The sequence below is a fragment of the Zootoca vivipara genome, chromosome 5, assembly GCF_965207765.1.
Source record: "Zootoca vivipara chromosome 5, rZooViv2.hap1.1, whole genome shotgun sequence".
NCBI lineage: Eukaryota > Metazoa > Chordata > Lepidosauria > Squamata > Lacertidae > Zootoca > Zootoca vivipara.
Genome location: NC_142588.1, coordinates 35,193,768 through 35,221,736, shown reverse-complemented (window position 1 = coordinate 35,221,736; position 27,969 = coordinate 35,193,768). Strand labels below are relative to the sequence as shown.

Below are 27,969 nucleotides of genomic sequence, written 5' to 3'. Positions count from 1 at the left end.
CTACATCTAAGTGCCGACACCATTATTGGACTTCAGCTTGCTGACATCTGGCCCCATTGCTCAAACCACTTAGCACCAAAAAGTAATCATATACTTGTGCAAGAGCTTTTGGCATCATGTTAAACACCACCTTTACTCAAGCCCACAATCCTTTATTTAAATCAAAGCAATAGCATTTGTTTAGCAAGAACCAATGTAATTATACATCAGTATTCATAGAGAAAAGACACCCGTAAATTAGTAACCATACCACAAGCTTCTGTTGATCTGTGCATAGAACATGTATTTGGTTGAGTTGGGGTTCAGCTGAATGTGGAGAAAGACTACGGCCTGATACTTCCAGTCTGGGCCTGCCCAGTAATGTTTGGTGTATGGAGTGATGTAAAAGAAAAACCAAAGCAAATGGCAATGGTGTCCTGCAACAGTGGATATTGACCCTGTGACAGATGTGAAGCTCAAGGGACAGCGGCAGAGCATTCTGAATTTGTATTGTTTGTGGAACCAGCCTGCTAGTTTTGTACGTTGTGCCTTGAGCTATTCAGCAGTGGAACAGACTTCCACAAGGGATGGTGGGCAGTCCTTCTTTGGAGGTTTTTAAGCAGAGGTTGGATGGCCACCTGTGATGTATGATCTAGTTGAGATTCCTGCATTGCGGGGGGTTGGACAAGATGGCTCTCAGGGTCCCTTCCTCTTTTTTTTTTTTGATGTTGCAAAACCTTTATTATATCGTTCAAAAATAAAATACAAAGAAAAAAACAAAAATTGCTTCCATTTACATCACTTTGCGACAAACTACACAAACTTATTTAACAAACCAAAAATAAATCAATACCAATTTCAGATGAATATTTAAACCAAAGACTCATACAAATAAAAAACATAAAGAATAATACAGACAGATTATAAAATGTGACGTCCCTTTTCTCTCTCTCAATTGCACAGAAAGCATAGGCCTACTGTGACTTCCTACCAAACCCAGAGGTATATTCCAGTCATTCCTATGAGCATGTTTCAACTCAGTCCACTATATCTTTAAATTTTTCCATATACTCTTACTTAACTATATCTTCATTGGAATTTAGACTTGTTTGAAACCGTACTCAAAATTATTCGAATGCTGGTGTGACTAGCCAATTCCTGCTATATTTTTGTACATATACTTTATATCTTGTCCATTTTTCTTGAAATTTGTGTTTCGATTCTCCTCTCAGACTGTTGGTCAATTGGGCCATTTCAACATATTCCTGATGCTTGCTTTGCTACTCAATTATTGTTGGGGGTTCTACTTCTTTCCATTTTTTAGCTATTAGAGTACGTGCTGCAGCCGTTTCGTAGAGAAAGATCTCTTTTAAATTTTTTGGAATATCTTTATTAAAGATGTTCAATAAAAAGGCTTTTTATGAAGGGTGACTCCTAACAGTTTTTTAAACTCATCATAAATCCAAAATTCTTAACCTTCTTACACAGCCACCACATATGATATAGGTCACCATTATTTTCCCCGCATCTCCAACATATGTTTGCTCTATTTTTATACATTTTTGATAATCTCAAGCTCTCAGGGTCCCTTCCAACTCTACAATTCTACGATTCTATTCTTCTAATTACAAGACATTGTATGCATAGCCCTGATTCTGAGCCAAGGCTCCTTCCCTCATCTTAAAGCACATGTAAAATGTCCCAGACCGTTGCAAGGCATTCTCAGCATTTTCAGTAGTTTTTGTTCAGGTAACATTTGGTGCTGCTGGTAACATTATGGCGGTTGGTCACCTTGAATAATTCAAGCTTCCAGAAGAGAATTGTGCAGCAAGTTGCAGCATCCATGAGACCAGACCCCCAAAATCTCTACGCCACCTTAAATGCTATAGAAATCAAATGCACAATATTCAGTTAAGGTAACAGACCTGTGTGCATGTCTGTTCTTATGTAAGCCCCATTGCATTCAGTGGGACTTAATCCCAGGTAAAGGAGTGCAATCTTAGTCTGCATTTCACCTCCCTGATTCAGTTGTGTCAATATTACCTGTGTACAATACATTTTCTTCAACACTGCTTCTTTTGTAACATGAAGAATACAATCTTGATTGGCAAATGTGACAGTTTATGTGCAGATGCACTAAATTAATCCTCTTTCTTTTAACTATTCAGAGGATAATGACATCTACACCTGACTATCTATGTATATTTAATATGTGACTTCCTAAATAATAAAGGCAGGCTTTTCATGTAAATGCGCCTCTACAATATGGGAGGTTTTTAATAATAATAAATGCTGTGAATTCGTAATAGAGCATTAACAAGTCACTCTATGCATTTCTTTCCCATGGTTCAATGTAATCCAAACCAAGATGTGCAAAAATTTCTTCCTCACTTGCAGCTTTCAGGAAAAGTTTCTGTAAAAATATATTTAAAAAAGAGCAGCATAAGCCTTGGGAAGGTAATAATTTTTGAAAACAAAAAACACACAATTCTATTTGAAATGACATTCTTAGCCATTTTATAATCCAACCCTATAAAATGTCTACTCAGAAGTAAATCCCATCATATTCAGTGCAGTGATTCCCAAGGAATTGGGTAGAGAATCACAGAGATATTGCTAATCTTGATCTCATCAGAAAGAACCAGAAAATTCATCATCGTGTTCTTAATGAAGGGCCATCCTTTTCTGGACCGACAAATGAACTAACTTTTCATAGAGTGTGCAGAAACGCAAAAATACAGAGGCTTCACTTTTCTTTATGCTTGTAATGATATTTTTGTAACTCAGGATCAATTATTTGTGCAGACGCTTTAGTGTCTGCCAGAACTCTCTCCCTATCTCAACTGAGCAATTATTTCAATGAATATAAATATGACATTTATGGTTGCTAACATGACCATTAACTACACTTAATACAAAATGGCTGTTTTGCAAATGACTTCTGTCTATGAATTGCAATGCTGTATTTCTCATTCTGGTTTCAATTATCAATAAGACATGTGAAGCGTGAAGTGAACGATCTTCGTTAACATTTTAATCAATGAATCTTTGTTAGTGCAGCAGGATCAGATTTCAAAACCACCTTTTAACTCATAACTTGTTTGGGCTTTGTTCTATTAATATTGCAAATGTAGCTTTTCCAAAATGATTTGACATACAAGAGAAATCTTAAATTAACAAATTATCTTCGCTGAACACTTTTCCCAAAGTGCCCTTCATTAACTAGGTTGTGAATGAATGGCATACTTGGCTGGGAAGGTGAACTATAAATATATTCAATTAAATACATTTATAACCCAGAGTTGTCAGATTTCTACTTTTTGTTCCCACTGGTACTGATCTTGCTATTCTACCAGAACCATCCCCCCCCAAAAAAATTTTTATTTGCTTTTCTGTTATATCTCACCATCAACATATACTCTGTTACATTCATGCACAAACCGAAAAGAAGAACAATAACATAAATATAAAACATAAACATGTAATAATAATAGTAACATATATATATATTCCTCCAAGCTGTTTAAATCCTATATATCTTTACTTTTACTTCCCTTCCACTCTTTCCTTGGTTTCCTGTCTACTATCATTTTAACTGTGTTTTCTTGTTCTTCTACATTATTCTCATTAGCTTTACATTATCTCATGTTGTAGCATATACTGCTGAGTATTTGTTCCTCCAGTTATGATAGTTTTCTTGTTAGTATAATATTTTTCCATATAATCTATATATAATATCCAGTGCTTTTTCGACCAGGAGCTTTAAATCACTTCTAAATTGAGACATAAGGCAGCCAGAAATTCTCCTACCCATACCTATTGCCTACACCAACCATAATAAATTGGGACAGTTGCATTACATAGGATCGAGGAGGAGAACAGAATGCAGGGTTAAGAATGCGCCCAAGTCTCCCAATGAAGTAGACGTTTTAAAGGGAAAAGGTGTCTCTCCAACATGCAACCTGGGAGCCCCGAAGCAAAGGATGACCTGATAACACGCTTCACGTGTTTGACGTCTCGTGAAATGCGCATCAACATTTAGGCATGGCTTACACGACCTTGTGCTGTGATTTCACTCTGAGATATAAAATGTTTTGATGGATGTTCCGTTCTTCTGCATCTCTAAACAAGTCTTTGAGCTTCTTGTAAATGGCTCCTAGAAGGTACTCAATAAAATTAAATTGCCCTGAACAACCTGGCTCTGTAAGTTAAACGTTAAGTGCTGTGCATAGCTTTAAGAAAGATTGAAATTAGAAAATGCGCACATTCAGTCCAATCTCTCGCCCCCTCTCTGTCACTCGCCTGTTGTCCCAACTGCCTCCGCCTTGTCTCCAGCTGCTTTTCTCACCCAAGCCCTCCTCACTCGCAAGTTTAAGTTGTGCCACTTTGAATACAGAAAGTGATAAGAAAGTGGCAGCAGAAACTGGGATCTCAATGGGAGTGTGAAAGGTGACAGCTGGAGCAGAGCACGGGGATCCTTCCTAGCACTAATGTCACAAATCTGAACCCAAATATTGCCCTTTGTGCACAGCCTTATTGAAAGGGAAATCATAGAATTCTACGATTTCCTTTTCAATAGGGCTCTGCACAAAGGGCAATAATGAAACCATTTCTTCCTGGAAGCACTTCGAGATTCATGCAGGTGGGTCAATCACAATAAAGATGAAGGAACAAAGTGGTTTCATCTGCCTATTGTGCTCTGAAGGCTGGGTCTTGCAAAAGTCAATAGCCATGAGTAGTTCAGATCACAATGGGAAAAGGTATTCTGTTTGCAGAAGGCACAAAGACACTTTACGCACAAAGGAACTTCACCCTTGGATTTGCCTTCTTGGAAGAAAATCATCCAAGAAGAGATATGCAAGAGCACAGTGAGAAAAGGAAGGTCCCTCCTTCATACAGTTGAGTTTGGTCTTCATCTCCCATTACCACTAGGAAAAGAAAGGAGAATGTTAGCCGCTTTGAGACTCCTTCGGGTAGTGATAAAGTGGGATATCAAATCCAAACTAGCTTGCCTCCCTAAGAGCAAGATAGCAGTGACAGTAGAGGCAATTCTAGAAGAGGAAGGATAATTCTCTTGCCCCAATCACAGCCAATTCTGTTAAAAGGAGAGGCCAAGGACTCTTTCTCTGTGGAGCACACAAAGAAGCATTACTTGGTGTAGTGGTTAAGAGTGGTGGACTCGTAATCTGGTGAACCGGGTTCGCTTCCCCGCTCCTCCACATGCAGCTGCTGGGTGACCTTGGGCTAGTCACACTTCTCTGAAGTGTCTCAGCCTCACTCACCTCACAGAGTGTTTGTTGTGGGAGGGAGGAAGGGAAAGGAGAATGTTAGCCACTTTGAGACTCCTTAGGGTAGTGATAAAGCGGGATATCAAGTTCAAACACTTCTTCTTCTACCTCGCAGGCCTAGGAAAAAGCCAGGTGACCTTGGTTCTGACCTCATCTTCCTCTTCCTATCATCTCATCGTAACAATGAGTACTTGCTATGGCTGTGCAGCAGTTTGGGCCAAATCCCAGATCCTGATCCATTTTTTTTAAAAAAAATATTCATACTCATTGTCTTTATTACATATCACAACATAAACATTTTTCTCACGCTCCTCAGGCAAAAAAAAAAAAAGGCTTATAAATGTTAAGATAAGACTCCCCCACTCTCTGGCTTAAAATATTAAAGGAGGTTGGGAGAGGAGGAACAAAGAAAACTCAGGCACTATTTCTTAGTTGCTGAGTTCTTGTCATAGCTGCCAAGTTATCCCTTTTTTTAAGGGATTTTCCCTTATGCTGAATAGGCTTCCTCACGAGAAAAGGGAAAACTTGGCAGCTATGGTTCTTGTCATGACCAGCTGGAATGGAAAGATTTCCATGGAGATGAGGAGCCAAACGTTGCTGGCCTTTAAGCAGAGCTGAGGGAGAGGTCCTGCAGTTTCTCCCTCTCCTAGAGCCCATATATTCTTGTAACCATCTCAGAGGACACAGCATGGGGATAAGAGAGCAAGCTACAGACTGGGAAGTCCCTGGTTTGACTCTTGCCTTTGCTAGGAACTTGCTGTTCTCGTTAGGGAAGAACATTAATTTGTACCCCAATTTTATGTAACAAGTGCCCCCCCCCAAACGCCTTGCAGAACACAAAGCAAAACCAGCAAGTCGAGTGATTTGTGCACAAGAAAATCCCGGTCCAAATTGAGGTGGTTTTGGTTGAGCTTGCATTAGGCTGGAGCAGGCTGAGGCGGCCCTGGATCACCCTGGATCAGATCAGGAACAGCCGGAGCAATCCAGGGATGCCAAAGTGAGGGCTATGTCTGGGAGCAAGAGGTAGGGGGGAGATGCATGCAGGCACCCTCAACCACATGTTTAACCAGGGTTTTCAAGCCTAACTAAAGACTGTTCCCAGCCCCTGATTTGGTTCGGAGCTTGGATCCAGCTTGGTTCCAGCTTGGCCCCAAATTGCCATGGCCTCTTCAAAGTGTGTGATCAGGTCCTAAACTGAATTAGGGGAGCATACTTTCAAGAATATGATCAAACCCACAAAAAAATGTTGCTGTTGCTTCCAACAATGATATGTGGCTGAAATCACATGAATGGATAAATTCACTCAAAATTCATAGTAGTCCATGTCAAATATGCCATCCTAAGGCAGGCACCAGAGAATGTTTTGCACTTGTAAGGAGATAGATGTAACAGAGCTCAAAAGGTTCTATAAAGTCAAGAGCCCACTTATATTTATGGAATGTATCAGTGCACTTATGCAGCCAATCCCAGAAAAATCGCCACAGTTCATAGAGGTTTTTCTTGACAGACCAACAGTTATTACATGAAATACATGTAACTGAAAGCCTTTTTTTTTGTTATCCCCAAAAGCCTGTGGAACAAGGAAGAAAACACTCTTTTTCAGGGTTCAACTTGGGTCCTTTTTCATTTATTGTACTTCAAGTAGACCCTACTCTGAGCTTACATGTACTGCTGGCAGCTAAGATGGGCAGAATCAGAAAAGGATGGGGACAGAAAAAGAACTTTCAACTAAATTAACCAAAAGACAGATGAAAAGTTTCACACAGAGCAGTCAAACTGCCCTCTTGTCCATTTCAATATAAAATATTTTTCTTTTGAAATTCTGTATGCTATTGGGTGCGGCAGATTCATATTTTGCCACCTAAAGCTGCACATATTTCTCAAGCCACAAACCACTGTGCATTTGTCTTAAAGTCAATATTCGGACTGCACATTTCTCAAGTTACTAATGCCATTTTCACAATCAGTTCATTGCTGGAAATTGCTAGGATGGATTTTCTATCTGAGACAAGAACTTCAGTTTTATGTAGATGAAGTGCCCCATAATGAGAGACTTTTTTTTTTACTCCTAGCGCCATGAAAATTGGCGGCATGTATTGCAGCATTAACACCAATCCATCTGCATATTCTGATGCTGTCCATCCAAGCTTCTGATTCATTCATATCACATCATTCCGGTCACATCATATCACATCATCACATCATAAATTAGGAAGTGTGGACACTTCCTAATTTATGTGGGGAAATGCAAAAAGCCATTGACATCTGCATTTTCACAAAACAGGGGAACCACATGTACAATGTCATATCAGAACAAGGCTTAAGTCACCAGTCAGATGCAATAAACTCAATGCTTGTTAATTAGCTCTCAAAATGGTTTGGATCCAGAGAGCCAATAAGGCAGGCATCCAAGGTTGGAGGAAATGAGCCCAGGAAAACAGAATAATCACCTGGGCTATGAAACCAAGCAGAGCAGTGCAGGCTTGAAATTCTGAAGCACACAAAAAAGGACACAGGGTGAAGAGGAGGAGAAAACAGGATGCTGGACTAGATGGACTTTTGGTCAGATCCAGCATGGTTTATCTGACACAACTGGCATCAGCCTCCACTCAAGCTTCTTTCACGCTCGTTTTTTTAGGGTACCAAGGAATCAAGGATCAACCAACCATCTCCAGGTAAGTCATTCCTACAGGAAGTGTATTGATTTCAGTACATTAACTTACAATGGCTATCATCCTTAGCATTCATTGTTGAACAACATCTGGGTACAATCCAATGGAGGTGCAATCCAGTCTGGAAAGATGTATTTACCTAGTGTCTCAGTTCCTAGAAGCTAAAATTCCACTGAGTGTAGCTTATGGGCCTCGGGGAAAAGTCAGTCTCACAGCAGTGATTGATATAAATGCAAAGGCATATATTCTTACTCATTAGGAATCTGCACAGTCCTTTTGACTTTTAAACTAAGAAATAAATAAAAGTATAGTCTACCTTTTGGAGAATTTCCCACAAGTGAACAATAATATTTAAAACATTCCAATAAAACAGAAATTATTTCTTCCATGGAAAATGTTAGACAATTCTATCACCCCTTACTAGACCCATATATATGTGGATCATAATTTCACTTTCGACAGACTTATTAATGATACAGTGGTACCTCGGTTTATGAACACAATTGGTTCTGGAAGTCTGTTCATAAACTGAAGCGTTCATAAACTGAAGCGAACTTTCCCATTGAAAGTAATGGAAAGTGAATTAATCCGTTCCAGACGGTCCGCGGAGTAAGCGTTCATAAACTGAAGCAAACTTTCCCATTGAAAGTAATGGAAAGTGGATTAATCCGTTCCAGACGGGTCCACGGAGTACTTAAACTGAAGCGTTCATAAACTGAAGCATGGGTGTAATTGGTTCCGGAAGTCTGTTCATAAACTGAAGCGTTCATAAACTGAAGCAAACTTTCCCATTGAAAGTAATGGAAAATGAATTAATCCGTTCCAGATGGGTCCGTGGCGTTCATAAACCGAAAATTCATAAACCAAGGTGTTCATAAACCGAGGTTCCACTGTAGTGTGCAAATTATAAGAAATATATATGTTATACTTTAATTACTATTTTAATGAGTCAGAGTTAATGGGGGAAGTGTAAGAGAATGAAGATAGGAACATGAACCAACCAATGTCACATGCAATTATCTCTTCAATAGGTTGCAGTCAAACTTTGAAACCCACTGAAATTAAACATGTTCAATGTTGGCTGATCATATTCCTAATCTTTTCTTCTGAAAGAATGTCTTGAATGTGAAATGTAATCAATGAATAAATTCTCAGGCTCAGAGAATACTCACCTTCACAATATATACATGCAGATGTTCTTGTGATTCAGGTATATATAGCCTTAAAATATAAATGCCAAGTAAATACTGAGCCTGAAACAATGGTGTCTTTAAGTGAAGTTCTGAGCAATGCCAGATGAGGAAAAGAGTACACACTATTTCATGGATTTAACTTTACACAACCTTAGGTAAAGGTAAAGGGACCCCTGACCATTAGGTCCAGTCGTGACCGACTCTGGGGTTGCACGCTCATCTCGCATTATTGGCCGAGGGAGCCGGCGTATAGCTTCCAGGTCATGTGGCCAGCATGACAAAGCCGCTTCTGGCAAACCAGAGCAGCACATGGAAACGCCATTTACCTTCCCGCTGTAGCGGTTCCTATTTATCTACTTGCATTTGGACGTGCTTTCAAACTGCTAGGTTGGCAGGAGCTGGGACCAAGCAACAGGAGCTCACCCCGTCACAGGGATTCAAACCACCGTCCTTCTGATCAGCAAGCCCTAGGCTCAGTGGTTTAACCCACAGAGTCCCTGGGTCCCTTACACAACCTTACAGAGACATATATTGAAAAATGGCGCGCACACCAAAAAGGGAAGTTCTGGCAGGAAAGTCCATCACTTTGGGCAACAAAGGAAACATCTACCCAAAACTAGAACTGATTTTAAAAAAAACACCACACACATACACATTGCATTGGAATTTAATATTCCTGGGTTTATGAACTTGCAGAGTTCCAAACATTTAGCAAAATGGGAAATCACCATGGTGTTGGATTTATCTCAAATAATTAAAAGATAATTTGGTATTAAAAGTAAATTTTATAGCTATTTTTCATTAAACCCCTCAGCTGTGTGGCCTATTAGTCAACCTTGGCAAACAAGCCTTCAGAAAGATAGACAAGTTGACAAATACTATTCTGTAGGCCATGTCCTGCATCATAGCCCTAAGCTTAAAGTAGAAGTCCCACTGAGTTCAATGGGGCTTGCTGCCAGGTAAGTGAATATACGATTTTAGCTGAAGTTCTATAATAAGAATGGGTGTGTGTGCCTAGAGTAGGGGGAGACAGTGGCGCTCCACGGATGTTCTGGATTCCAGCTACCATTTCCAATGGTCAGGGGCTATGAGAGTTGTGGGGTGGGCCCATTAAGCTGCTCCAGAGACAAAGGTTGGGTAACAATAAGGCCGAAATATATGTGGGGGTTAAAACAGGGCACAACATTATTGATTACAAGGTATCTGGATTCAGGTAGGTAGCCGTGTTGGTCTGACACAGTCGAAATATATATAAAAAATTGTCCAGTAGCACCTTAGAGACCAACTAAGTTTGATCTTGGTATAAGCTTTCGTGTGCATGTACACTTCTTCAGATACACTGGAACAGAAGTCACCAGACCCTGGAACAGAAGTCACCAGTGGGAGGGTAGGGAGGGGTATTACGCAGAAGGGTGGTGGGAATGGGTGATTGGCTGATAGGTGTGGTGAACCTGTTGACGACTGTTAATGACTGCCATTAGTCCTACAGGAAAAAGCAAGGGATATTATGCAGATGATTAGCATATGTAATGAGACAGGAATCCAATATCTCTATTAAGACCAGGTCTCTCCATAGTTTTCAGTTTAGTGATAAGTTCTAATTCAGCAACTTCTCTTTCAAGTCTGTTTCTGAAATTCCTTTATAATAAGACAGCTGCTTTGAGATCCTGTATTGAATGTCCTGGGAAATTGAAGTGTTCTACTGGCTTCTCTGTATCTGGAGTTGGCATTTGGCAAGACAGCATGGCACTGTGCCACAAAACTGTTTCCACTACTAACTGGGGTCTCCCCTGTGTTTGAGATCCTAACCAATGCCATTTCCATCACAAGGGGGAGGAAAAGGAGGCATAACCAATTGTCAATCATCCCCTTTATCTATCCACTCTGCTGTAAAGGGAGATTCAGTTCCACATTATAGCATGCAAGATAGGGAAGTCTTGAGCAGATTAAATTAATAACAGAGGCAAGAGGATCTCCCCAGTGCCAAACACTCTTGAAGGTTTTCCCCCAGTCTTAACATTGAGATATTTCAGGAATTACATGCAGTCTTTTCTTGCTGTCCAAAGAAAATTAGTAATTAATCAAATGGGATGTGCTTGGTTCATACACTTTTGACTCCCCCCAAAGATGGGTAAATCAGAAATGAGTTTGAATAGACTAAGTGATCAAATGTCAACAAAACAAACACTACAGCACAAATAACTGGATGCTCAACTTATTGACATTCATGTTTCTACAAATCCCAAAATAGCACTTCTAAGTGATTATTTTCTTGTTCCTATCGATTTCAATTACACATCCCCCAGTCCCCTGAGTCTGCAGCACTTGGCAGCGTCTTCCTAAAGCACTCAGGATTGAATAATCCTAAATAAAAGCACAGAAAGGAAGGTCCTACTGAGGAGGCAGAGACACACTGGGTTGGGGGAGGGAGAATTCACTAGACAAGGCGATATCATGAATGAAAAATTAGGCATGGACTCAAAGGTATGTTGGCCCAACAGCACAAGCCAACAAGATGAAAATGTTCTTCTCAGATATTTCACTGCACAAATATTAACATCAATAATGAGTCTTCAATTTAAATATTGGGCAGAACTACAGACTTCCCCAATTATTACCCATTTTATTCAATTGTAGAGGATACAACACAGATGAAACAGCTGCAACATCCAGTAAGACAGATCTAATGCTTCTGTCCATAAAACTGAGTGGGAACATAATTTGATTGGATCCCCATATCATATATGGGGCTACTGCTCAGGACTACCCATTTGATTACCATTTATTATGGAACTTGCCTCTTTTCTTCTCCCACCTCTATCCCTTGCTTGCTTTATACATTCTAGCTGAAAACCTAGCTTTGTCTTGTATCATTTATTTTATGCCTTTTAGATTAGCAATCCCTTTTTAAAAAAACAGATATTTTAAAGGTTTCCATTGGCAATCTGTAACTGACTGAGAACTACATGAAAATTGTGTCAGAAATCAGGTTGCAGAAAGCTCTACCCAACTTCTTTAATGCTAGATGGAATACAAAATATTTGAGTAGCAACTCTGAACACTATTGTTGCTGCTGTACCTGAGATTATGATGATTATGATGACAATAACGATGTAACATCGATGTGCATGGTGCCATTCAGAAAACCAGGAAATACTCTCTTCCCAAGAGGGTTGCAATATCTCTTTTTATCAAATTTATCTTTACTGATACTTATTTATTAAATGACATCAGTATGAATAACTTACTAATGAAGAAAGTAGAAGATTCCTGTTCAGAAGACATCCTAAAGCAGGCTTCCTCAACCTCGGCCCTCCAGATGTTTTTGGCCTACAACTCCCATGATCCCTAGCTAGCAGGACCAGTGGTCAGGGATGATGGGAATTGTAGTCTCAAAACATCTGGAAGGCCGAGGTTGAGGAAGCCCTGGCCTAAAGCATACATCCCTTCGTCTATTTCATAGCTATTTGCCCAGAGGTTATATCAGCTGCTGGTGTGCACAAAAATTGTATCCAATTATTGAAGCTAATTTGCTAAGTGGATGATGTGACAGATTTGGGACTAAGTTCCTGATCTTCAAACTGATTAATGGGTTGAAAAAAATGAGTCTTCTTCTTAGCACGAACTGTGGCATAGTGTGAACAAGCAAGTGTGCTGGTGTACAGTGAGAAAATCACAGCCACTTTGGTGAGCCAAGAACAAACCTTGGTTACAGCTTGTGGTTTGTTTTGAGGAAGACAAACTACAAATCCAAGTTCTGATGTGATGCTAAGCCAAACCGTAGTGCAGCAGCACCAGGACCAGAGGAAGAGCAAAATGGCAAAGATATTCTCACCATGCAGCAGCACACTTGCTAAAATTTGGCTTATTGTTATGTGCAAACTGAGCCAAGTCTGAAAGGGCAAATGAGATAACGGCATGAAATTTGTGTTGGGCGGGAGAAGAGAAGAGGTAATTTTACACTGTATTGTACATGATATATTTATGTATGTTCACTTTGATAAAACAGACTCCAGGGGTAAACAATCTGACATGCCTTAGGCCTTATATTATACAATGAATGTGAATTCCACATTTAACTGACTGGCATTTTGTTGTAGAAATATTCACATTACAGTGCATGCTTTAAAGATCTAATCTATCCTTAATCCAGCTACAAATATAACGACAAATAAATTAGATGGAAAACCATCACTCTTTGAAATGACATTATAACAAACTCTGATTGAACAAGGAGTTTTCTGAGCATAAGCCACTGACTCGAAGCCCTTGAGAAAAATCATGAGGAACAGTATTAAAATATGCAGTGGAATTTATTCTAAGCAGCCTAAGCATGAATACACTTTGAAGCAAATATGAACCAGAATTATGTGCCCTAGTTTCATTTGATTATTGGACAAGTTTTAGAATCATAAATTAATGAAGCCCTATATGTCTCTATAAATGGTTTTTTTGTGACATCTATCCTATGAAAAAAAAATACCTCTAATGTGTTTATTAGATAAAACTGATTTATCAAGCAGATTTTGGAAATAACAAGTATTTACAAATTGCTTGGCCAAAAATATTGCAAGCACATCAGGTTTATTCCCCTGTTCCTTTGGAATGATTATATGCTCACCATATTTATATTATATTGTTATATAATCCTATGGGCATAGTATTCTCCTATGGGAGGATGTGGTATCTGCAGAGGAATTCCCATGGAATGCAATAGAGCTCCATGTTCCTCCCTCTCAGCACAGGTGATTATGGGAAACTTGGTTTAGAAGAGGTGGGTGCAGCAGGTGATTATGGGAAACTTGGTTTAGAAGAGGTGGGTGATTGAATGGGAATAGGGACGTCTTTAGCAGATGTGGCACCAGGGTGCAAATATCCACCCAGCACCCCCAAATTACCACAGACGGTGTTGGGGTGGCCGTAGCTGCACACTGCCAGCCGTCGGGGGGGCGCAACTCTCCCCCATGCCGCTGTGGGAGAGCGATCCCCACAGAGGCTTGGGAGTGAAGTTGCGCCCCTCCCAAGCCTCCTCAGGAGGAGAGCGATCCCTGCAGAGGCTTGGGAGGGGGAAGCTGCGTGCCTGTCAGCCATATGATTGGTGGGGTGCAGCTGGCAGGTGTGCAGGGAAAGGGGAGGCCCCCACTTGCAGGGGAGCCCCTGAGAGGCCGGTGCCCTGGTGCGATGCACTACTAAGCCCTATGGGAAAGATGGCTCTGAATGGGAATATGGGGAGTATGCGCAGGCATCTCATTCCCCCAGGCAACTCTGGTCAGCTGCCTGTGCGTGTGCAAAGTTGGAGGGAGAAGAAATAAGCATACAGGAATCCTTCTGTATGTGAGTTTATGCAGGGAAGAATTGTGCCCCAAATCCCATGTAAACAAATATATCTGATGAAAGTCACCTTTTCCTAAGTCCTGTGTAAAATCCATGGCCAAGTCTAGCTAGGCTCCAAGTGCATGCACAATCAGGTTTGCACACAGTGATCCCAGACGAATACACAATTGTGCATGTAAACAGATATCAGACATGCATTGCCTCTTTCTAGGCCAATAAGCCAGTGCTGTGCATGTTCAATTGTTCCAAGAAAGCTGGAATTCCAATGGTTGACTGTTTGGAAGGGAAAGCACATGGCTTCAGCTCCTGCTTCTTCACCAAACATCTGATGGGCATGTTTTTAGCTATTCCTTAAAGGTGAAGCCCTAGTGTAGGATCAGTAGATGCCACACAGAAGGGTGTTCTATGAGAAGGAATGAAAAGTTTAAGATATTCAAAATATTTATACACTGCTTTTCATTCTAGTAGATTCCAGGGTCATGTACAAATCAATAAACAAGTAAACAAGTTGATAAAACACGGACCAAAGATAAAGACGGTTGCTGACTTTCTCTCCAAACCAATGGCAACATGTCCGTGGTATAGGACACATTCATACTCATGGGATACCAACTGTAGACGTTTATATAAATTACAAATTCTGTTGAACTCAGTGGTGTATAAGGGTACAAAATACTGCACTGGATTGTGCCCACGATCATGATGAAATTATCTAACCATTTTTCAGATGTACTTTCATTTCAGATAAATTACCCCAAAATGTCAACTGTGACAAGAGTATTAGCACCACAGAGCTTCATGGCATGTAGATAAAGGAACGCATAGGTAAAACATTTTGAGATACAGTATTCATATGAGAGCTACTGTTTTTCTATATAACTCTGAAGCAGTGTTTTAGTTAGCTATTCTACTTCATAAGCAGCTTAGAGAAGTCTGTCCCTTTACAGCAAAAGGCTCTGAGGCTCTTTAAAACCAATCTTTATCAGAATCCCCTTGGTATCAACACACAGCAGCAAGCTTTAATTATACAAAAGTTGCTTGTGGACCTCAGAACTCCCAACCCATTGCCCCAGTACAGTCAGTTGTGTGTCCCCATGGTTCAATGATATCACAAACACCATAATATCTGAGCCAATGGCAGTCATAGCTGGCTGACTTGTAAAGGGAATGAAGGCTCACTGTGACATGTGAAAGCCTGTTGCAAGCCCCAAGTGAACTGATTTGGTTTTACTGGCGTTAAAGAATCACTTGGCTGGAGTGAAAACGTGGCAAATAGACAAAACAGAAGCAGAGGCTCTTATAAGAAGTTCTACTGCCCACCACATTGGTAGATTTGTCAGCTAACAGGTTGTCAACTGTTAGATTTGTGTTGTTAACATTTTCACAGTTACACAGGTGCTTCTATCACAACCTTTTGTGCTGAACATGGGATTTCTATGTTTTTATCCTAAGCCAAAACACAACAGCTAAGAATTCTGTGTGCAAAGTAATTTAATTAGTTTCAGATTTAAGTGGATTTGTACATTGCCCATGTAAAAGTGACCTATCAATTATGAATCTCTAGCAATTAAAGTTACCAACTGGATTGCTGTGCAGAAAGCTTTAATATGCAAAACAATGCATGGTCATTCTTTTCTTTCTTTTTTTTGGAGGAAGAGCTGAGATTATTTGAGCACTTGATTTCTAAAGCAGGCCAGGTGCAGAGAAAAACAAATTCCCAGAGTTGAATGCAAAATTGCTCTTCTGCCCAGAGAGATAAAAGCTGGAGAAGCACTTAGTAAGTGAAAGAATGTGCATCTGTTTACAATGACTCAATGTTTAAATGTAGTAATGACTATGTGAACAACACCAATCACATTGGAAATCAATATTATAAATTTGGAATCTTTATGTTTACTTTACGGCTAATCCAGTCATTACTGCAGACATCTAAAGCAAACACTGCAGCTGTACCATGTTTAATTCATCAAGATGTTCTCTCAAGACTGACTGCCTCTCTGTTATCACCAAATAATTTTAGCTGAGCATCTGCCAAACTCTAGACTAGAGCATCCAGTTTTGCAAAGAACCATTAAAAGCCCCTCTTTAACTTGGCAAGCAAATCCACTCCTAGAGTTTCTTTGTAATAAAAGCCAAGTATGAAACAAAATGTTCCATGTTCCTACGGAAAGACAACCGCCTTTAAAAAATGCAGGGCTTTTATTTATTTATTTTTAGTTGATAAGCAACATGAGCACCGCCTAGAACCCAAAGAGGCATATGGAAAGTTACGGGCCATATTCATACATTACGAGCCAGAGGACCAGTTTCAGATGGCATATATGAATCTGTCTTACACAGAAGAAGCCACAAACTCCCCAAGGTCCTAGTTCTGCTACCTATGATTCTTTTAACTGGGGCGGGGGGGGGAGAACCTTGGGTCCTACAGTGTTCAAAGTATATGCTTCCCCCCCCCAAAGCTATGAAACCAATCTGGTACAAACAAATGTTACACTGGATAGCAGCAGCAGTGGATCAAACAACCTCCCTTCCCAGAGCGAAGGAATTCGAGTATACAATTTTGCACTGTGAATGGAAATAAACGTTTTACAGTATCTGGAGGCAGTACATGGAGGGTATAATCTCTACGTGAAGACATAAGAACAGGGCTCTCCCTAAATGTCTCACTGCTAGACATCCAGTTTAGTCAGTTATTACGTGTCCTTCATACTCATGAACCCAAAAAAATCTACCTGGTTGATGTTATAGAGGGCTCATCCAGACTTCCTTTAGTGCCACATTTCTAGGCACTGGTGCAAGCTTTAAAGCTCCTTGTGTGAAGAGTGGGTTTTTGTTTTCCTTTGTCCCAGCGCTTTTCCTGGGAAAACTTGTGCTTTACCGCTAAATTGGAGCAAATGGCAATAGGATTTTCCACAGGTTGCCATTTGCTCTGATTCATCAGTAAAATGTGGGCCAGGATGAGCCCTGAAAGGATACTAGGTTAGATTGTGATTTTACAACACATCCTGTCTTCTAAAGCTGTGAGCAGCCCAAATGAGTACAGTGGTACCTCGGTTTTCGAACATCTTCGTTGACGGAACATTTCGGTTTTTGAGCGCTGTAAACCTGCAAGTAAATGCTTCGGTTTTTGAACACGCCTCAGAAGTCGAACATGCCATGCAGCTTCCGCTGAATGCAAGATCCTGTGACCTAGCTGCCGGCTATTGAGTTTTCGGTTTTCGAACGTTTCAGAACTTGAACGGTCTTCCGGAATGGATGACATTTGGAAACCAAGGTACCACTGCATAGCTGCCAAGTTCTCCCTTTTTTAAAGGGAAATTCCCTTATGCTGAATAGGGTTCCTCGTGAGAAAAGGGAAAACTTGGCAGCTATGCACCACTGTACCTCTTACAAGCTTCTTTCAAGTTGTGAGATGTGGCCTATTTTCATTAATATTAGAGAAAGGCTGCAACCCTATGCACACTTTCCTATGAGTAAGTATCATGAGAGATTGACTTCTGAAGTAAACATTTATAGAATCTTTATAGAAAACATCATCACCATCATTATTTTTCACTGAATTTGTTAGTCACTTGACCTTGCCCAGGGAAATCCAAAGCGACTTGCAACCAACCAACCAACCAACCAGACCAAAAAACCTCACATAGATATATTAAAACCAAGAGGAAAAACAAAGACATTAAAAACATCCTGCCAACTTCTAAATGGCCATAGATAGTTAAAGGCCAAAGGTCTGGTTATAGAGGAAAGTTCTGTTCTGTTCTGTTCTTCCTCAGAGCAGGTTACCTCTGGTTCTCAACTAGTTGTGTTTCAACAGCCAAACTGCACTCTTGGCCTGTCAAGAATATTCTCTAGGTTTTGCTCTATTTTTATGAGAGTACATCTCCCTTCTTTGTGTGAGGTTTGTATAATTACTCAAGTCTCTGTTTGCAAGAACAATGTAAGCTCATATAATATATTCCCTTGAGGATTAAAGAAACTAGGAAAATGAGAATGGGGGGCCTTTTCTTCTCTCAGGCTTCAGCTTCTATTCAAAAGCTATTATTATCTAACTACATGTTTCAGTGGCAAGGCATCGGTTTTCAAATTCATTTAGCTAAATCAGATGAAAATGTTTCCATAGGTTGGCTAAGTGAAATTTATCCGTGATGGGCAAAGCAATCACTTTCCAAACTATGATTACTTCCTGATGGGGAGCTTCACTCCCCAACATGAAATCAAACAGATGCTTTAGAAGTGAGCCACAAAACAGACACGTGTCCAACTTTTGAAAGAAAGAAAGAAAGCTATCAGTCGCTGGTTTCATCTGGATGATCAGATTTCAACTTAATAAGACAAGATATGAAGGATTTTTGTGTACCCAAACATTGCCCCTCCCTTTGCAGAAGCAGTGAAACAAGCCAGATAACTGCAGTTAACTATGGTTTCCCATTGCATCCAAAACTGGGAACAATGCCTCATGGCTTCCAAACACGCCAAAATATCCAGCCAAATTTAAACCATGGCTTCATATCCTGGTTTATTTGGAAGCCATTAACCATAATTTCCCACATGACGTGCGTGGCGCTGTGGTCTAAACCTGCTCCTACCAACCTAGCAGTTCAAAAGCACATCAAAGTGCAAGTGGATAAATAGGTACCGCTTCGGCGGGAAGGTAAACAGTATTTCCGTGCACTGCTCTGGTTTGCCAGAAGTGGCTTTGTCATGCTGGCCACAAGACCCGGAAGCTGTCTGCGGACAAATGCCAGCTCCCTCAGCCAGTAAAGCGAGGTGATTGTACAACTCCAGAGTCGTCCACGACTGGACTTAATGGTCAGGGGTCCCTTTACCTTTAACCATACTTTCCAGGTTTTGGTACAGCAGGAAACTATAGTTAACTGCAGCTTTCATATCTCAGTTTATTAAGCTGCGAAATCACTGAAGTGTGGCCATTGCATCAGCAAACATAAATAAAAAATATATAGTTTATTTGCACTTTTTGCATACTGCTGCTCTTGTGAAATATTTCACAGTAATAGCTTACTGACCTTTAATTAACCTAGCAATAAGAGGTCTATTGGCAGCCATTAGAGTTTTCTGGGAGTTAACGTTCTTACTGAAAGAATTGGATGCCACTGTTTGATACGACTGGGTTGAGCCACGACAGACAGCACACAACATAAGGGAAGCTTTATGAATTCAACAATGCCATTTGAAAGGGGGGGGGGAGAATACCTTGGTTTTATCATATAATGCGTGGTTATCCAGCATCATTTTCTTTTCGTGGGTAGCATATCTCCGCAGGTCACGTTCAAATTGCTACACAGACAGAAAAGTCACAACGATATGATAATAAACCAAAATGAATCTCCAAATTCAAACTCGCTGAAATGACACCTTTTAAGAAGAAATGGTGTTTTCCGATTTCAGTAAAATGAGGGGAAATGCATTCACAGTATACGATTTACCAAAGGCCTGTGTTGCAACACACTTCCCTGACTTGAAATTGATGCATTCAACAGATCTCCATCAATTTCAGCTACTTTGAAATACTGGAGTAAGACTGATCCTTTAGAGCTGGCATTAAAAGAACGGGGAAGGCAAAGTTACCATCTACAAGAAAGTCTGTCAGGATCCCATTACTGTACAGATAACATTAAGAAATATGAAATTGCGATCATACATTACCCTCTTCTCTATAATGAATGTAGCCTGCAGTTCATGCGAGCTCCATAATGGATGCTCACCCAGAGGGACTGCTTTTTGACATGCAATACTACATCACATTAGCTTTGTCTGATACTAACTGCCTTGCCGATTGTTATAGTTTTATAAGAAGAGATAGTTTAATTTAAACACATACTGGACTCCATTTGCTTGTGACTCACACAATTTGTCTGAGTCTAAAAAGCTTAAGTGTTTGCACTTTTCCAGTGAGCAGAGAAGTTTGCAAAGTGCTTGGCTGCAGCTATCCGCCTAAAGGCATTCAAGCCGCTGCCAAAGGAACACACTGAACATAGCATTGTTTTCAGGCTTATATAGCATTCCAGGGCATGTCTGTTCAGAAATAAGTCCCATAGAGTTGGATGGGGCACATTAATTTCTGTTATTTCTTGAAAGGAGCAGTAACGGGGCATATCAGGTTCTCTGTCACAAACATTAATACTATGCAATATGGAAAGGGAGACATTGGGGTTTTCCAGTTCTGGTGCTTTCATTAAGGGGTCTTAGAAACAAGAAATTCTATTTTTAAAAGGATAACAATACTAAGCTGTCTTTTCTCATGGTTGTTTGAGAATGTTCAGGAAAAGTTAGCCACAATCCCAGGGAAGAGAAATGTCTAGAGAATGGTCCCAGTTGGCTCATCATTTGCTGAAATATTTCAAATTCCACAAATCCCCAGTGTGCCAAAGATTCATGATTAATTTTAAAATCAGGACTGATTTTTTTTAACAACTGCATTTTCTAACAATATAAACAATTTCTGAACACCTAGCACAACCTAGTATGGAACCAGTACTGTGTAAAGGACAGAGAACTAAACCTGCACCAGCTAAAAAGCTCAATGGCAAAACTTGGTCAGGTCACTACTTCTCAGACTATTTATAAAATAAAAGAGCACTCTCAACTCTTTGGAAGAGAATGAGATACACATTTAGAAATAAATAACCCCCAGTGTGGACAATGGGAAACAATTAGAAAATGAAATATTGTTGAGATATATGGATCTTCCTATTATGCTGCAAATATCAGAATTTCAGCTGAGGTTTCAAATTAAGGAAAGGAGGTTACTTACCCGAGATCCACTCCATCCTAAGAGTGCAAATGCATATTGATCAAAGGGGCTTACAACGAGATCCACACGAATTGCTTTCCAGTCCTTCTTTCCTTCCTCAGCAGAAGCAACTGATATAACAGAGTTGCCAAAGTCCACTTTTCTCTTGGGTAATTTTAAAATTAAAAAGCACTTCTGAAAATTATCTAAGCCATCAACTTTTTTGCTCGGCAGCTTTTTCTTCTCAAATGTAGATTCGATGAGATCATAGTATAAGACCAATCCCTAGAAAGAACACACAATTCAGATAATTAATTAATAGCTGAAATCAGAAGACTAGCAATGTAGGTTAATGCTCGATGGACAGCAAGTCTTAGGACCACCATACGACTATCTAAGAGTCATCTTGCCCCAAGAGGAGAAAGAGAAGACATAACAACCTAATGAGCTGCCTCTCCATCCAGCTTTCCATTGTTCCAGCTGAGATGGTCACTTCCTCCTCCAACCATAACCATAAGGACAATCTCACTCTGAGTGGATGGGTAAAGGGAAAGCAGAACAACAATCTAGACCACCATTTAGTTCCCACCAGATGAAGGGGCCTTTCCCTTCTTCAAACACAACATTTCTGCAAATTTTGGAGCCATGGGGAGTGGGGAAGTTTTCCAGGTGGTGGTGGAAAAGAAGGATCTTTGAGGGGGGGAAATAAAAATATGCATTTCTTATTTTTACAGCCCTTTAACTTATTGAAGCTTTGTTACTTCTCACATTTGAGTTTACAAAAGAGGGAACAATACATCCATGCCAATCACCTGCAGATTGGTGACCACCACTATTCTACTAGCAGGATGCAAGTTGTGGTCATTGTGTGGGGTTTTCAAGAGAACCTTTATGGAGCCATTTCTACAGACACTATTGATGCTTGCCCGCTACCCATTTTTGCCATCTGCTTCAATGTTGCTGTTGCTTTTGAATTTTGTTTTCTGAATCTCTTTCCTGTGACATGTTGCGGTGCATTCTGATGCCTCAGATAGCAAGGAATGGGCAGTCACTCTTCTGCTTGTGTTCCTGCAAAGCTGCTGCCAGGGGAGTTCTGCTAGATGGGCAAATGGCATAAGGCTGTTTCCTATGTTCCTGCCAACAAGTGGCTCTTCCCCGCTCCACCCCTTCCCTCTTTAAATTAGATTTCAAATCTGTAGGTGATGATTCATAATTTTATATATGCAGATCATTCCAATCTTATGTTCATGGAATGCAGTATGTAATTAGCTCCATCCCCTGAAGTTGCACCTGGTTCTGTCCAACCCACTACAGTGGTACCTTGGTTTACAACCATAATCCGTTCCAGAGGTCCGGTTGTAAACCAAAACAGGTTGTAACCCAAGGTGTGCTTTCGCCAATGGGGCCTCCCAAAAAAATGGCTTGTAACCCCCCAAAAATGGGTTGTAATCCAAAAAAAAGGGACACGCACTTCCAGTTTTGACGTGGTTGTAATCCAACGGTTGTAATCCAAAACGGTTGCAAACCAAGGTACCACTGTACTTTGGTCTGACTCTGGACCAGTAAAAAACAGTAAAAAAAACAAAGCAGATCCCAGAAACTTGAGTCTACCCACTTGTTCCAGGGGCAAAATCCCATCACTGTGATTTTAATTTTTAACCACGTTTTTGCAGATACCAAGAGAAACCCCTGAAATGATTCATTCATGACAGGAATCTTCACTTCCAGTTTTGTGGCTTGGACCCTTCCAGAGAGCACTTCACTGCCTTAAACCAGGCAATTATAGGCCATTAAATAAGTTAGCAATAAAACATAGGTATGAAACATTCTTTCTCCCTTGCTGATTTAATAATATAAACTCAAGTGGATACGGTTTCAGAATCTGCGGATGGTGCTGTGTGGCAAATATGATGAGAAAGGCATTTCAGGAATAAACGCCTCTCAGTTATTCTTTACGGCCTCCCTATCATTAAATGGCTTAGCCATTTGTAGAAGTAAGTAAGAACACACAAAGGCTAGAAACCTGCAAATAACCATATCATTGCTTTTCTTTTTTCTTTTTCTTTTCTTTTTTAAAATGCAATTAGGCAACAGTTACACGGATGCTGACTTCAGCAAGCAATTGAAATCTGACTCAAAGTCAGAATGCAGCTTTTAAACAGTAATCAAGGCCTAGGATATATCCATTGAGACAGTGTTTCTGATTAACTTAATTTGACGAGGTGCCGGACAATACCCTTGTTTCACATAACACAGCTGAAGCAGCACTTCTCTAGGTTACAAATGGGGCCTTTTGTGAAGGCAGCTAGCCATGAAAATCTTAAAATGCTCTAATCTGAGCATTGTAGTCCACAGTATATGAAATAAATAACACTCTTATGTCAGTTCTTCAAGCATCTCTCTCTACTCCCACCCCCATTTTAATATTCCTGCACTTGCAAAGGACTATATGCCAGATTTAAATTTTAGCTGAAGGTTATCATACAGACCATTGTAACATGGAGTTCAATTGTTCTGCTCAGTGTTAATACAAGGCAGTATTTCTGACCTTTGGATAGACTTTTTAACATTAAGAAATGAAAAGTTTTTCCTTATATGAACCAACTGTGTGTCAAAATGGCCAGTTTTGTGTCAATTGCACTCGTTTAAACATTGAAAAGGTTCCTCATTTTTTGAGCAATAAAATTATGGAAGCAACTGCAGGGTTAGCTTATTATCTAGACTAATAGGGTACCATTCAGAATATGTCATGTCACCTTACAGCCTTTGTGAAGACTTGAAATTATTTCAGGTGTTTTGTATTATGTTTTTAGGGTTTTGTGGTCTATTTTTAAGGTTTGGGATGGGGAAACCATTTCATAAAGTGTTGTATAATGGACAGATGGCATACTGATGTTATTATGTGATTGTATTTATGGATTCCAAATTGCATTCCTATTTTGTTTGCTGTGACTCACCTAGAAGCTTCAGTTTAGGTGACATACAGATTTAATTAATAGAAATGTGGGTCTTTTAGATATGAGCTGCTCTATGCAAGGGGGTGGAACATTCACAAGTTCAAGAGCAGCAATGAAACAGAAATTTAAGGGAAGAGAATGAATCCTAAATAATTGAGGAAACAGAAACATAACAAATTTAGTCAAATGTAAACTTAAGCAGGTCTGTACTCCCCTTTGGATTGAGCAAAAGGGTGGGAGGTGGTGTTGAGATAATGTATAACTAGCAAATGGCATTGGGTAGAGAGAATTCAAAGTGTAGGGCAAGTTAGAGTTGCAATTAGGGTGCTATGAAGAAATGGCAGAAAGCAGCCAGAAGGCTGGAGTTGATGCAGACTCCCAAAAAATGACAAATGAAGAGCAGTATTTGTTATTCCAGTGGACAGACAAATCTGGGACTCAGGTCCACTTTCTGCCACTGCCATCCAGCAAGCTCCAAGGTAGCAGTAAAGCTGGAACTTCAGGGTCGATCCTAGGGTCCCTTGTGCCCTTGGCAAGGAGCTGTATTGGGGGGGGGGGCTATCTCTTGTGGCCTTGGCACGGAGTTCCACTAAGGCACCCAGAGGAGCCTGCATGACTCAACCTGGCCACCCAGAAAAGCAGAGGTCCTAGCCACTCTGAGACAGAGTGGAGAGGCTTGTTTTTTGCATGCACACACACACTGGGCCTGCACCCTTGGCAGGGGCCAACCCACCCAACCCTAAGGTATGCCTCTGAGAAAATCCATGTTCGCCTCTCTCTTAAAGGAAATGTGTATTAAATGGAACAAACTATGAAGGCAGACCCCATGTGGTGAGCCTGAGTTGGAAACTTAGTGGTTTAGCTGGAGCAAGCTAGATTCTTCCCTGTAATGGCTATCTTGACCTGAATGCCTTACATATCATACTCATACTCAATAAAGTTGAGCCTTGTGTTTGTCTCTTCATTTCAATTGCTGCAGCAAATGCAGGCGAATTAACCATCCAAGACATGATAAATTATTAGCAGTTGATATACTACTGGCCCTGCTTTGTAAGACCTCACCCAGCAGAGTTTACACTAAAAGAAAAAAGTCTGTAGAGGCATCGTTCATCATCACAACACCTTAGAACATGCCAGGCCTCAGCGAGTGTAAAATGGCAATGTTCCATTGGCTCCCAGAGACTTTGTGCCAAGTCAGACCAGCTGAGGATTTGACCTAGACTCTCTTTGTAGCATAGCTTGACAAGCACAAATGCGTCCATCTTTAGACAGCTGCTAAATCAGTCGGCATGAGTGAGACTGTAATTGTTTCACGTAGCAGGAAACCACTGTTCTAGCAACAAGAACAGGAGGAAATTATTAGGCTGGAAAAAAATTACAAAATGCATAATTCTAGGGTCCATCTAATGTGCAAATCCCAAACTATCATTTAAGAGTTTGTTTTCAGTGACCAAGTTACAGCTTTATCCAAAACTGATTGTGCTGTAGAAAAAAAAATATTGCCTTCAGTCTGTGCTAGCAAAACTATTAAGATGACTGAAAAAGAGTTTTTAGCATCACTGGATTTTCAGACCAGCCATTCAGTTAGGTATGAAGACCTTTCTCCTCTCACCCATTCACCCCAAGGAGGTTTGCAATTAAAAACCTGTCCTAATTTAAGAAAGGGAAATTTACACACAGATGAAAAAACTTAAAGATAAAACCATGCTAATCCAGGCATTTCTTTTTAATCACAATAGTTAAACAACTATAGGATAAAATTCCAAGAACCCATGTATATTTGTATCCTGCCTTTCCACAAAATGGATATCAAGGTAGCCCAAATCAATGCTGCTGCTACTACGATAAAATAATAATAAAATACAATATGGGAAACTTTTTTTAAAAAAAACACAAGGCGGGTAAAACACAAAATATACCATTGCTGACGATGTAAAATAAGAGAAATTATACAAATTTACCCAAAGTGCATAAATGAATTCAGTTTTCTTTGGTGACAAATATTATTTCAGCCCTGAATATAGGTAGCCCTAGTGATATTACACCAGTGGCATAGAAATAACTCCAGTGATCTTAGAAGGGTATACAGCAGTTTTGACACGTGGAAACTCACAATGCTGAAGCTCAAAGAGCTCCATGGACACACATTTAATTGAAGTTGTTTTCAGAGTACTCAGAAGACAATAGCTAAAAGCCTATAGATTTCCAATAGGACTCAAGGTATCGATTTGGAGCCAAGGGCTATGCTTACAAAACAAAAGACATTATCCAGATGCAAGACTACCATTGACTTTCCATGGTGATTACTTTGGATATTATGCTTCATATTTCCGTTCCGAGGAAGCACATTGTACGTAGCGTGCAGTGGGGGGGGGGGAGGCAGATCAATGTCTCCTTCGAGCAACAGAGCCTGTTAGTACAGATCATAAAAGCAGGACAAGAGAGAGCGTGGCTAGACAGCGGGAGTAGAGAGGCAACATTTTTGCTCTTGAGGGCTGTATTCCTTCAAGGGTACCCTATCAGAGGGTCATGATGACTATGGGTGGGGTCGGGGCTAAGATTGGACAGGGCCACCATCTTTTCTCTCTCATTTCTCTACTACCCTTTGCTAAAGACATATAATTCTCCTACTCCAGGCTTCCTCTAGGGGGGTATTCTGATTGTGACACCAACTCCTAGAGGCCTCTATGTTATTATCGCAAGCTATGCACTGAAATATAACACCAAATATGAAGGCGCTCTCAATATTTTCTTTTGTGGTTGGCATCCATCAGTCTCGAGAGACAATGGAGTGAAGTCAAACCATTGGAGAATCACAGCGCCTGCAGTGGCTGCAGAGCCAGTAATTCATAACTGCTGCCTCCCACATTGTTTCTGCTGTGTTACCGGCACTGAAGTGACCTCTCTGGGGTGCAAGCCTGGGCAGTATTATGAAGGTCTTGGGCTGCGCATATGACAAGACCCCCACTCTCTGATGTGGTCCAAAGGAAAGCAGAGCAATACGTTTGGCACCAGCTTGGCTGCAGGAGTTGCCGGAAGGAGGCGTACAAGACGCCATCCAACTGTCTTAGTTCCTGGCAACTCCCAGATCATTGGCTGGAAGAACATTTGCTTTAAAGTGCATCAATATAGACTAATGACTGGTCTACACAGCATTCCAAATGGCAGCCCACAGCAAAGCCATTTTATAAGGCCCATGTGGCATGTTTATAAAAGCATTATTGTAAAAGATAATCCATCAATTGCAATGCAGCTTTTCTGTTGTATTGTTACCCTTTTAAGTTGAGAGGCCCCTTTTTAGCCTCTGTTCCTAGACTCGCTTATCCCCAATGATGCCACATCAAAAAGCATCATAGGCCTGACTTACCCCATTTGTTTTCAACTGCCTTTAAGAGGATTTGACAGTGTTAAACTTTCAGCTGAGGAAAAGCAATGCTTCCAAACTACTGAACTGATGGGGGGGGTAGGTTTATTCATTGTTTACAAGTTAAATGCTGCAGAATTCTTTCTCAAGGAAACAGCTGAAAGAAAGTCAGCACTGTGACCTTAGTGGCTTTCTTTTTGATGCAGTTTGGGCTTTGAAGTTGTTGCACGAAAGCAGGAAAGGAGTGAATACAGAGACAGGCTTGCTGTCACAAGTATAAAGGCATGCTTTCCATTTGCATAGCAATCAAAGATGCTTTTTTCAGAAAAGGCAGGGAGAGTATAGGTCTTTTTGTCTTTTTTATTTTTTAGCATTTTGATATTTGTTGACAGCCAATTCCTTCAGCCCTGATGGTAGGGGAAGGGCTT

The 27,969-nt window shown here is 40.4% G+C and overlaps 1 protein-coding gene across 1 annotated transcript in view; it reads right to left on the bottom strand.

Moving 5' to 3' along the window:
- Positions 1-709: 709 nt before the first annotated feature.
- DNTT (DNA nucleotidylexotransferase) overlaps positions 710-27,969 on the bottom strand; it is a 108,194-nt gene continuing 80,934 nt past the window's right edge. The window contains exons 9-11 of the mRNA XM_088669871.1: positions 21,242-21,505; positions 19,681-19,764; positions 710-2,392 (exon numbers count right to left, since the gene is read on the bottom strand). Of these exons, the coding sequence (XP_088525997.1) occupies positions 2,306-2,392; positions 19,681-19,764; positions 21,242-21,505 (435 nt within the window). The 3' untranslated portion in view covers positions 710-2,305. The remainder of the gene's footprint in view (positions 2,393-19,680; positions 19,765-21,241; positions 21,506-27,969) is intronic.